The 12,343-nt window shown below is 37.2% G+C and overlaps 1 protein-coding gene across 2 annotated transcripts in view; it reads left to right on the top strand.

Annotated features, from left to right (window-relative positions):
- The window catches only part of LGR5 (leucine rich repeat containing G protein-coupled receptor 5), a 59,682-nt gene that overhangs the window by 30,935 nt on the left and 16,404 nt on the right, over positions 1–12,343 (top strand). For both annotated transcript variants that reach the window (XM_030959464.1, XM_030959463.1), the window contains 7 exons: positions 1,245–1,460; positions 3,815–3,886; positions 6,258–6,326; positions 8,820–8,891; positions 9,702–9,773; positions 9,880–9,948; positions 10,078–10,149. In XM_030959464.1, coding sequence (XP_030815324.1) covers positions 1,245–1,460; positions 3,815–3,886; positions 6,258–6,326; positions 8,820–8,891; positions 9,702–9,773; positions 9,880–9,948; positions 10,078–10,149 — 642 coding nt within the window. The remainder of the gene's footprint in view (positions 1–1,244; positions 1,461–3,814; positions 3,887–6,257; positions 6,327–8,819; positions 8,892–9,701; positions 9,774–9,879; positions 9,949–10,077; positions 10,150–12,343) is intronic.

Genomic DNA, 12,343 nt, shown 5'->3' with positions numbered 1-12,343 from the left:
TTTAAACTTATTTCTGTTTTACCATTCACTTAATTACTCTTCTCTAAACATTTCATGAAAATTTTTAGAGCACAGCTTTCATGTTATGGAAAAGGTATAAGTCACTGCAAAGTAGAAAAAGTAGAAAAAGTTTATCAGGGCCCACATCTCCAACGGGGTGTTTCACAAATTTTCAGAAATCTGAAGTGCACTTTTAAATCTTTCCCTGAAAGATTCACAATGAAAAAGCAAAACACAGCAAAACCAAAAGCCGGTGAATAGATGACGTTGTATTTGCAGCACCACATCTGAAAAGGTTTGCTAGCTTTAATCCTTAATTACACAAGTGTGAGAACAAAGCATCACCTGCAGACTCTGCAAAGGTACAACGTGCAGTTGAGCTCCCTCTGTTGGCTCTGCAGCAGCTGAAGTGCGTTTAGTAACTTCTTTTTCAACACAAATACGTCACATTGGCAATACTAATCTCTAGGTAATAAACATTATGTTCCGCTACTAAAAAAAATATGAACTTCAGTTTTCATTAGAATCATTAGGATAAACAATATTTGCAGTGAAACAGGCTCCCAAGGGAAGTGTTCACAGCAGCAAGCCTGACAGAGTTCAAGAAGTGTTTGGACAATGCTCTTGGACACATGATGGGACTCTTGGGGATGGTCCTGTGCAGGGCCAGGAGTGGGACTCAATGATCCTTGTGGGTCCCTTCCAATACAGCTCATTCTGTGATTCTATAACTCCATAATATTAAAGGTAAAGCAGGAACCTCCAGAGGCTCAGAAGTGAGTTCTATTTATGGGTCTTGAAATGGGTGTTTAGCATTTAGAAATCCAAATTATCTTGCAGCTCCGTGATTTGTAGATTCTGGAAGAGATTCTCTGGATAAGTTTCTTGCACTTTTTTGTTCTATGGTTTCAAACAATTGGGAAAGGAAACAAAGTCGTACCCAGTCTTTAGAGAGACTCTGCTCAAAAATGATCAGTGTGTGTGCTTTCAGTGAGTTGATGGCTCCAAAGGAGAACTGTCTCTGCAGAGCCAGCTGATAAGCAGACATGTAAACATGATTTTAGATCTCAAGGATGAGTGTGCAAGCAAGATGGGAATGTAGAATCTCCAGGAAATGAAAACTGGAAGTGGCAACCCATGCCCATCCTTTGGGGTTATGTTCATGGTGACAACTTCTTATAGCTATTGTGCAAAGACACTTTTCTTTTCTTGAAGTCAATTTTCTCTGTTTCTTCTTCTCCTAGGCGTCTGGATGCCAACCACATCAACTATGTACCCCCCAACTGCTTCAATGGCTTGGTCTCCCTTAGACACCTGTGGCTAGACGATAATTCCTTGACAGAAATTCCTGTCCAAGCTTTTAGGAATTTACCAGCACTTCAGGCAATGACATTGGCACTGAATAAAATTCATTACATACCGGACTATGCCTTTGGAAACCTCTCCAGTTTGGTAGTTCTGTAAGCTTTATTGATTGCTTTTTATACACAATGTCTTCTTGCAGGACTTTGGCCTCTTAGAGAAACAGATTTTTTTTGCATCTTGGTACAGTTTGACTAGCATTTGCTAAATCAGTTGTTTTGATCTAGCTTCAAAGTTTCCATCTCAATAAAATATTCAAAGGAATTAAAAATCACCCTATCTGGTCAGCAAAACAAAGGAAGGGGTGCATTGTGTGCTGTCAAAGATTGAAAGAGAGAAGATTAGAAACAGGATATGAATGGAAATCTTTCTGGGGAACTTGGAAAGAATGCCATCCAGTAGAAAAAATATGCATTTCCTGTCATAGAAAGTATATGTAGTTGTGTATTTGGTTACGTTTGCATACCGGTTCAACTAACTGAAACATGCACGGCTGGCACCAAAATCTGGAAGGCGACTATGAATCATGGTTTCAGCTTCTTATCTTCTGGGAATGTACCAAATGGAAAAACTCTAGACTGGCTGGAGAAACTTAATGGAGAAGTAACTTCAGGATGCTTTGGAAAGCATTAACATTATTGAAGAGAGAATTACATAATCAAGCTATACAGGCTGTCAGAAACCATGTAAGACACTTAGCATGTGGTAGCATACTCTAGCCCCAGTGTAAGCATTGAACCTGGCACGCATCAGGGTTCTTCATTGACAGCTATAGTCACTATCTCTGTCTCCATGGGGCCCCAAAATTGAGGATAAACACTGAGTTGTGCTGCAAAGCTTTTGCCTTCTCTTTACATTAACTATCAATCCCATTCAAGTTAAAGAATGGATGGACTTGTGATTGATTGACCTTCTAGACTTATATCAGCAATGGAAAAGACAAGAGACTGTCTTGGACATTGTTCTCTAGACCCCTACCAGAAATGTAGTGGTAAGAGGACAGTTAAGAAATGCAGGAGAAAATAATTTCTTTTCATGCCATGCTTGCTTCTGCTCAGTTAGATTTTCTTATTTAAGCTCTGCCTTGCTTATTTCTAATCATCTGGGCTTTGTAGTGATTAATAATTGAATCATTCCTCACAACCTAAAATAGCTGATCTTTTTGGCTCATCAAAATCTGTGTGTTTGGTTCTGCTTTCATTGGGTTGCTACTCTATACAGTGTGGCAAACTTTCAACACAGTGGAAAAGTGCATGGTCAATTGGAGCAAATCAAAACCTTTATAATTAAAGATCCAAACATAATTGGAATTTGAAGATGCACTCTTCATGCTAACTAAAGCATTAAAGGTCAGAGTAGTCATTAAAAATATTGAGTTGATTCGGTTTTTTCCTAGAAAAGAAAAAACCCACAGAACATTTTTATTTTGCTGTCAGAATCCCTGCCTTTGATTGACAGGTAAACTCAATTTCTCTAGGTTCTGCAGAACATTCAGAGAACCTCTGATCTCTAACAATATTTTCAGAATATAATGAAGGCCCTGGCAGCCACTCATTCACAGCCTTTCTTTTCTCTTAAACCCCTCCTCCCTTAGTTTCTCTCTACTACAGGGGTAGCATTTTGAGGACAAAATAAAAGGAAAAATCTGGGGAAAATGCATTCTTTTTAAATTAAATTACCTGGAGTGGCTACAAGTTGAATCTACTCACATTAATGAGCTTCACTCAGAGTGTTTGGATTTTTTTCCATGTCAATCTAAAAGACACAAATAGGTAGAGCTCAGAGACTTGAGATGGGTGGCAGGGAGGAGGGGGTAGAATTGGTTAAAAATACAAAAATTACTTTCAAGTGCTAAATATTTTAGGAAGTAGTTACTGATTTTCATAATTTGAAAGAAAGGCAAGTTACAGCACTTCTAAGATTACTTGGTTTAGTCATTTCAGGGAAGCTACAACTGTTTGTGTTATGGCTTTGTGTCTTTTTGCATTGTGCGAGCCTAATGCCCCTTACCTGTCTGCTGTGTTAACCATCTCCTCAATGGCTGCTCTTTTGGGCCATACCCTCTAACACTCTCTGAATACAAATCTTCCAAATATACATCTCACACCCCACATGCAGTTTTTCAGGCATGTTACTTAACTAATTAGCAATCATTGAGAATATGTCTATCCATTATGCAAACCCCAGCCTGGAACTACAGGATACAACACTTTTGAACAGTCTAGGTGGTTTTAAAACAGATCCTTTCTGTGAAACCAAATGGAGAAGTGTTGGGAGAATGGGTGGTGGGTGGTAGAGGTGTCACCTATACATGTTCCTGAAAAAGTATGATTGCATATAATCAATGCATGCCTGAAAATAAGTTAATTTTGATTTAACTATAAAAATGTTTTGCTTTAGTCCACTGTGTGCAGTGTACTTTCCTGACTGCATGCTTAATGTTCCCCTGCAGACATCTCCATAACAATAGAATCTATTCCCTGGGAAAGAAATGCTTTGATGGGCTCCACAGCCTAGAGACATTGTGAGTTGACCTCTTATTTGTTTCTTTTTTTTTAGAGTGTTTTCATTAATATTCTGAAAGAATAAAAATAGCCCAAAAGCCAAATGTGGGTTTTGGCTTGCCTAATCGCTACAGGATCTAAGTGATAGTTCACAATGACTCTATGTAGTAAATCCTATTTTTGACTATAAAATTAGTTTGCCTTTTTAATTAGCATTGTCAATTGATAAATTGTTTGAAAGACAGTTGAAAACTGCATTGAGCATAGAAAAAGGAATGACTATTCATGAACTTATGGTTGCTTAGTTTAGTACCATTTATTTGTCTTGTTCAATCAATAAAACTAATAGCTAGATTGGGAAATTGTCACAGTGAAAAGCTTTAACACTAAGCTATCTTGCCACAGAGGAGAGTTATAAAATTTGATGGGTTTATTTTTTTATACCTGGAAAAAGCAAAAGTTCTAGGTAGTCAAATTATACATGTGCTTTACAAGTGGGTGAAATATTTCAATTGTATCCAAGTTTTCATCTTTAGAGAGCTCTGATAAAGAGTAGCACTAGTAAAGACTGAAACTTCCTCAACTTTCCACTGTAATTCTGTTTAGATCAATTTAAAATTTTTGAGCTTTCCAGCAAAAACATAATCTACATAAAATACCAAACAGGAATGCAGTGCTAATTGTTAGCAGAAATTATTTTGCTACAGTTAGTCAAATACAGATGTTATCTGCTGGAGTCACCCAGACCCCAGAAATGCCACAGGGACAGTAAAACTTTGCATGTGCTTCCTCCCGCACCTGCTGCAGTCAGCTGCATCATTTTTAGTGATTTTGGATGTTTTATCCAACCAGGACAGAGGTTAAAAACCCAGTTATGAGAAACAAATTGTTTCAGACATGGATATTGCTAGTCTAAAGGTGACTATTTGCTTTCCTATCCACAAACCTGTTTACTGCCAACTTTCATCTGTCATTGAGATTAGGAAGCAAGGAGGTTTGGCCTTCTTGGGTTTTTTTATCACCAGTTTGATTGCACTGATCCCTTGCCACTGAATTGCAGTTTTACAATTTGGACTTCTAGCTGCCTGTGAGTTGAGAGGAAGTCCCTTAGTGTAGCACCGGAAAGGGGGACAGGAAAGGAAGAGGGAAAATGTAATGGTTTGTTTTGTTTATTTAAGTGATATTCACATGGCACTTGGTCACAAATGGGGAAAAACAGAACAATGGAATAAGTAATTGCAAACTCAGTCCCAGCCACCTGGCACGAGAGACATGAAAACACAGAGGACAATCACAAACCCGGGAATAAATGTAGATGCAGCCACTTCCCTGCAACAGGACAGTGTAGCACTTGCCTCAAGCACAGTAATTGCATAATGTACAGACCATTTCCCAGATAGTCTCAAAATAATCTGAAGAGATCTTGGTGTAAATGATGGATGCCAGCTTTAAGATCATTTGTTTGCATTGAGGCATAGGTCTGGAAATCACATATCACTAGAGGGCAAAACCAAACCATACATGCCTGTAATCTCTTTTTGTCAATAAGCAGGAGAGATTTACAAGCAGGAAGGAAAGCCTTGTTGAGTTCAGACAGCAGTTTCCTGCCTGCATTACTTCAGCCTGATACTATTTCAATTTCAATCTATTGTAAACTGTGGCTTGGGTTTTGCCTGCCTGTTTAAAAAGGCTTTTGCTCCAGTTTTTCAGACTGTTTTCCTCACAAAGTGTTGCCAGAGAGCATCACAGTAAACTGGCATATCTCAATTTTAGTTTCAGCCATCTCCTAAATGCTAAAGGATACATATGTCATGCTGAGGGCAGAAGTAGGATTATAATCCATTCAGCCTACCAGAATAAAGTCTAATTACTGCTACAGCATGAGCATTTCTTAAAGCAGAGGTCACTATGGTAGCTACACTATCATTTTTACAATTTTTGTGGTTAGAACTATTCTCTTGACTGTTGTCAAGTCTTAAAATTAACAATACAGTTAGAATTATTTATAGAGAATTGTATTAGGCATGTAAAGTGCAGATCACCAAAACCATTGAATATCATTTTGAAATATTTTTTCCCTGTTAATGTAATGCTAAGGGTGGGAATTTATAAAACAACAAATCCCTTAGTAGTACTTGAATTCACTTACTTTTTTTATTACAGAATAGCTAAAATGTAACTAAAAATAGAATGCTGATAAAAATAGGAACAATAATGTGCTCTAAATAGACTTTGTTGGAAAATATCCATACACTTTTGAGGATTTCCTGTCTTTTTACTGTATGTATTTATTCAATGCATAGAAGATGATAGTTCATTACAAATGCCAGCAATGTTATGTTATCTGTTATGCAGTGCATAACCGAAATAATAATATCTATTTTCACACAGAGATTTAAATTACAACAGTCTGGACGAGTTCCCCACTGCTATCAGGACACTAACAAACCTAAAAGAGCTGTAAGTACAGAGCTCATATTAGGAAGAAGGATGTTTTGTCTAGTATGTGATTTCTTTTTTTAATGCTGGTGATTTTATCAGTAATCCTTAAAAACTGATATCCTAGGAAAAACTAATAAGCATGCCAACATAGATAAAAAATAATTTTCAATGTTCAGTTTAGGCCTCTCAAGTTCTGACAACTTTTACTTTTATGTTGCCTTGTGCGGTGGGTCTTGTCCAGGAACTTCCTTTCTGGAATACAGTAAACAACAAACATAATTAATTCACCTTTAGTCCCAAACACAAGAGTTAGATTTTGCAAACTATCCAATGTATTAGTCTTCTAGCTAAGAAGGCATGACAACCTTATTAGTCCATCAGGTTTAATTAAATTTTACCAACTTCCCTCCCTCACCTCTATTAAATTAAAAGCAATTTATTTTCAATATATATAGTCATTTCTTTGTAATGTTGTGAATAAATACTTTTGTATGCACAAGCATAGTTTGCATCAGGAAAATCAACAATGAAATTAAATTATTCGAATTTATTTTGAAAAACAGTTGAATTATTAAAAACTGAAGGAAATTAAATTATGTTCATACATCATAGACACAATGTACACATTTATGCATATGCTCAGAATTCTTTCCATTTGAATTATTTACTGTGTTAGTGGTACTATCAGCATAGATTTTTAATAAAATAAGTAATCATATACTAGTTGGACATGGTTTTACCCCTGCCACACCACAAACAGATCTAAAAGCCTATTTTAAGTAGCCACCTGAGATTTTTTCCAGAGCAGGTACCCCCAGATACTGTGCACTCCTGCTCAGCACCTCCTGTGTTGCCAGAATGCAGCTCTGCAAGAGGCAGCAGGGCTATGAGTTTCCCAGCCCAAATGTTCTGAGCTGCTGTTTATGCCATAAAATAATTGCTATGAAATGCAGTGACCTCAAAGGATTGCCTTTTTGATGCCCTCTGGAGTCAGCAGCCAAAAATGGGTAACTCAGTTTGCACCAAATGCACCAGCAAACTGCCTGATGTGCCTCAGGTTACGTACTGGCCCCCACAGGATTTCACCTCTGAGTATCAGCTGTGTGCAAGAAACATTTGGGGTCTGAAATTGCAACCTGCCATCCCAAATGTAGCACAGACATGAGACCATGTGGTTCTGTGCTTTGTGTAGCCCTGGGAGCTGATGCTGTAAGGAGGGGATGTGTTCCACAGACCCTGGTGGGAGCGCAGCCACACTGAGGCTCAGCTCATTGCAGGGCCACCTTCGTACAGCCGGTTCTGCATGGGACCTCGTGTCTCTCACAGTTGGTGCTGAGAACACAAACTGTGACCTTTTTGTGCACAGCTAGTAGCAGATATTGCTCTGGGAGGTAGTCATGCCATTTTCTTGGGGTTTTTCTGCCATGCAAGGGATCCCATTTAAAACCAGTCTGTTTATTGGTTCTAGATGAGATGCTCATTGTGCTTAGAGCCTGCATGCAAAACAAGCAGGGATGTAAAGCCTTGCTCTGCAGCTCATCACCAGTAGTACAATGCCTAAACAGCTAAAACCAATAATGTGGGACCTGTTCAAGTAATGGCCAAGAGTGCTTGCCTCAGTGAACAATTGGAGGCTTAGTAATGCATAAATTTAAGCTGGGAAGTCTTCTTCATACCCGACTGAACTAATGGGAGTTTCCCACACAAATCATCATTGTTCTTTTGAAATCTTAGTTGTTCCTTTTGTTTTTCACAATGGAGAATTACTCATATGAATGAAGTCCAGTAATTAATGATGAGACGAAGATTTGGCTCTCTATCCAGCAGGCACAATTACATTTTGTTTGTGTCCACATTTAAAATATCTCAACAAAAAGGTGGTTGTGGGAGGATCAACATTAAAATATAGTGTATAAAATAATTTCCTTCATAAACATGTGCCATCCAGCAAAAAAATAGTGAAGTTTAACAACAGTTGAAGTTTAAAACTAGCATAGGGTGAAATATGTTGTTAGCTATTCAATTATTAATATCTAAATATTGATGTTCTTAGTTAATATACTTGTTTATATTTACATTATATCAGTATACATACATGCATATACCCTGAATTTTAAAATTCCATTTTGAAGTTTACTTCATCTGAATAGTTTTGTTCATTTAGAGAAGTGCAGAATTTCAGCAATTTTGCTGTCTCTTCTCTCTTCTCTTCTCTTCTCTTCTCTTCTCTTCTCTTCTCTTCTCTTCTCTTCTCTTCTCTTCTCTTCTCTTCTCTTCTCTTCTCTTCTCTTCTCTTCTCTTCTCTTCTCTTCTCTTCTCTTCTCTTCTCTTCTCTCTTTTTTTCCTTTGCTTTTGTTTTTTTCAGTTCTGTTTTATTCCAGAAAACAAGGATATACCTTTACATATAGACACTTTTCTTTCTACAAACAGAAAACCACCGTTGTGCATTGTGATTACAGACTGAGTCTTGACTTTTTTTTCCTTGCCATGTAAACTTTTTTTTCTCTGTAGGGGATTTCATAGCAATAACATCAAGTCAATACCTGAGCGTGCATTTGTGGGTAATCCTTCACTTATTACAATGTAAGTGATAAGAATCTTTTCAATGACTCTTTGTATTAGAGAATGTGGAACTAAGGATCATATTTGTAGCTAATTGTCAATAGCTTCTTTTGTGAGTACACTTTGTAGCACGTCACCATCCAAGCAAACAAGCTCGTATCTTTCCAGCTTCGTGGAAAGAATGGCAGTTTTCAAGCCCTGATTAAGGGAAGCAAGTAGCGGTCTCTGGCCTTTGACCTTTTATTTGAATGGTTACTTCTAAATCTCTTAGCATTACTGGCAACATAAAAGCTGGTAAAAATTACTCTTGATGGACTCCATTCTGAGTTCCCATCGTCTTACATGAACTTAATGGACAACTTCAAATTAAGAAATTGCAAAATAAGTGTAAGAAAAATAATGATTCATCTTGAGTAATACTCCATGAGCAAAAGCAGCATGACTTCAAGAGGGCAAGGGAATCTCTTCTGAATAGGGGAAGTTCTGACTTCTTCAAGTGCTATCCTTACATTTGTCTCAGGTCATAACAAAATTTTTCATATGTGAAATTTTGTCTTCGCAAACCTGGGAGGAAGAGAGGATATTTAGTTGACTTGCTTCTGGCATTAAAACAGGAAAACAGTGACTAACTGAATGTTCAAAATGTGACATGTGCCTGGTGAATATAGATTAGAGGGTGAGAAAAGCTCAGAAGGTGACCTCTGCTACAACCAGAGGGGCACAGTCTGTGATTCATCATAGAGAGTTTACTCATTTGATTATGGTATAATAATATATTTAGAATATTTTAAAATATTTTAAATTAAATTTCTTTTTATCCTTTTTTTTCAGACATTTTTATGATAACCCTATCCAGCTCGTTGGAAAATCTGCTTTTCAACACTTACCAGAACTAAGAACTCTGTATGTGTTTACTTTTTATTTTAGTTTTCTTTTTATATTGTAATGCTAGAGTTGTCCCACACTTCCATCACCATAATTTTATTGAAATTGGTTTTTTTAATTGTAGGACTTTAAATGGTGCTTCACAGTTAACAGAGTTTCCTGATCTGACAGGGACTACAAGTCTGGAGAGTTTGTAAGTGCTAGAGAAGTATTTCTGCTTTGTTTTATTTTCCTGTATACTGACTTATTGTAAAGCATGTGCTAAAAAATTTTGGTTTTCAGTCTTCAAAAAGTAATTGTTTTTCATAAATTCTTTCTACAGGACACTCACAGGAGCACAGGTCACCTCTCTCCCCAAATCAGCTTGTGACCAGTTACCTAATCTCCAAGTGCTGTACGTTTCAGTAAGATTATTAACATGACATTAATGCAAGAGATTAATAGACAAATGAAACTATTATGATTTCAAAATTACCCAATTACTGCTATTTCTGTGTATCACATTACTTCTTAGGAATTCAGCTTGGGGAGCTGGCCCCTGTGTTATTTAAAAAGTTTACAACCTACTTACCAATCAGGATTTCTCATACATTGCTGAGAAAGATATTTACTTAATGTATTTTTAGGAAAAGATTAAAAGGTTCTTGATTTTGTTTAAAAAAAAGACCTTATTTTCATTCATTCTGTCTCTCCTATAGTAGTTTGGGATTTTTTTCTCATTAAGGCAAATAATTCATTGAAGTAAATAGAAAATATAAGTAAGGACAGCAGTTTTGAGTACTTGCTACGTTCCTCTTTTAGTTTCTTTGCCAACCAGACATAAGTAGCTGACTGAAGCTTTAATAGACTATTCTTTGACATAGCTGGGCATATTTGGTATACTAAATACACAATATTATTTTAGCTTGGAAATTTCCTTGGAGTTTGCTTAATCACTAACAAAAGTAATCATAGTGTCCACTTCTTTGAGAATGAGCCAAAAGCACTTTCCTCTATGTATTACATCACTAGGAATCTATTTGGTATTAATTCTCTGGCCAACATTGAAATAGCACTAATTATAATGCATTATTTGAATACCAGAGTGAATGTCAAGAACATTTCCAGAAAAAATTAAGTTTTAGTTAATGGACCCAATATAATCATTTCCAGAATGATAAAAGACAGTCTGCTGCCAGAAAAAAAGTCTGCCCACAGAATTAAGTTTAAATATGTCCTGTAACATTCAAAAGCAATAAACAATCTCAAAACAGAGTGCAAACAAATAATACAGCAATTCAATAACTTACAGAGTTCATAGTAGAGTAGGACTGTCCATTGGAAATGCACATTTTTTATTTTTGAGTATTACCATATATAATTCAAGCTGATACTTAAAAGAGGAGGGAACTGATTTATCAGCAATTTCAGGTACTCAAGAGCTGCTCTTTCCCCATTGCTGCCAGATTGGAATGATCCTGCTGAGCCCCCATTTTGCTTTGTGCATCAGTTCTGGCTGTGCTGTGGAGGATATTGGTGCACTGAACCCACCACCCACGCCTTACATGCAGACTGCCACCTTGCGGGGGCTCCCTGGCTCAGACACACTCACAAACAAATACACTCAACTCACATCCAAGTGCAAACACTGCTTTGGAAGGCAATTTGTGCATCCTACTGAGGTGAATGTGCACAAGGCTCCCCGGATGTGTGCTCACCTGCAGGAAAGGTGTCTGTGAGAGCACGATCCAAGCAGCCCTAAAAGGCTCCCTCAGCACAGCCGGGCATAGGGAACAAAGTCACTCACCCTCTGCTGCTGCCAATGTTTTAAGAAAGTGGGAAAAAAGACCTTAAAAATGAACAAGTAAAATATTTCCTGGAGTTCTGACAGAAACTGAGGGGAGAAGGTTGTCAAGTTCAGGGGTTTTTTCCATGTGTGAGGAGGGGGTGTCAGTATGTACAAAATTCAAGCTGGTAACATATTTTTAAGAAGACCTAAGTGATAAACCTGTGGATGACAGAAAAGCCAGTGTCTGCCAGACATACAAAGTATCCCTTACCTTGGCCTAAAAGCCTCTAGCTCACTTGAACCCTACTCTGTAATGTCTGATTTGGGCCACAGTGTACCTTTTTTTTGTACACACACAAACACAAAACAAAACAAATAACAAACAAACAAACAAAAAACCTCCACACCCCAAACATATTGATATTTGCCTTTCTACAGAGTAAAATCAGAGTAGAACACCTTAAAGACACACACAGTCATTGCTTGCACTACTTCGACCAATCAAATATAAAATAGTCCAAATGCCCCTCTTGGAAAAATAACAGTGAAAATACAGTTTTACCAAGGGATTAAATAGGTGGAGATGAACCAGTTTTAGGGAATTTGAGAAGTGACAAGAATTTCACAAAGTGGAAAATGAATCTCTTTCATGTGATAATACTGGATAACTGTGGAAAAGGACATTTTTTTCTAGGCATAAGCTTTTTTCTCTATTCTTTTCACATGCAAATTTCCCATTTTGTTTTCCCTGAACAACACACACATGCACACACACACACACACACACACACAAATATACATATATATATATATATATATA

The sequence above is a fragment of the Camarhynchus parvulus genome, chromosome 1A, assembly GCF_901933205.1.
Source record: "Camarhynchus parvulus chromosome 1A, STF_HiC, whole genome shotgun sequence".
Lineage (NCBI taxonomy): Eukaryota > Metazoa > Chordata > Aves > Passeriformes > Thraupidae > Camarhynchus > Camarhynchus parvulus.
The sequence above is the reverse complement of the archived record's forward strand: the minus strand, read 5'-3'. Positions and strand labels throughout refer to the sequence as shown.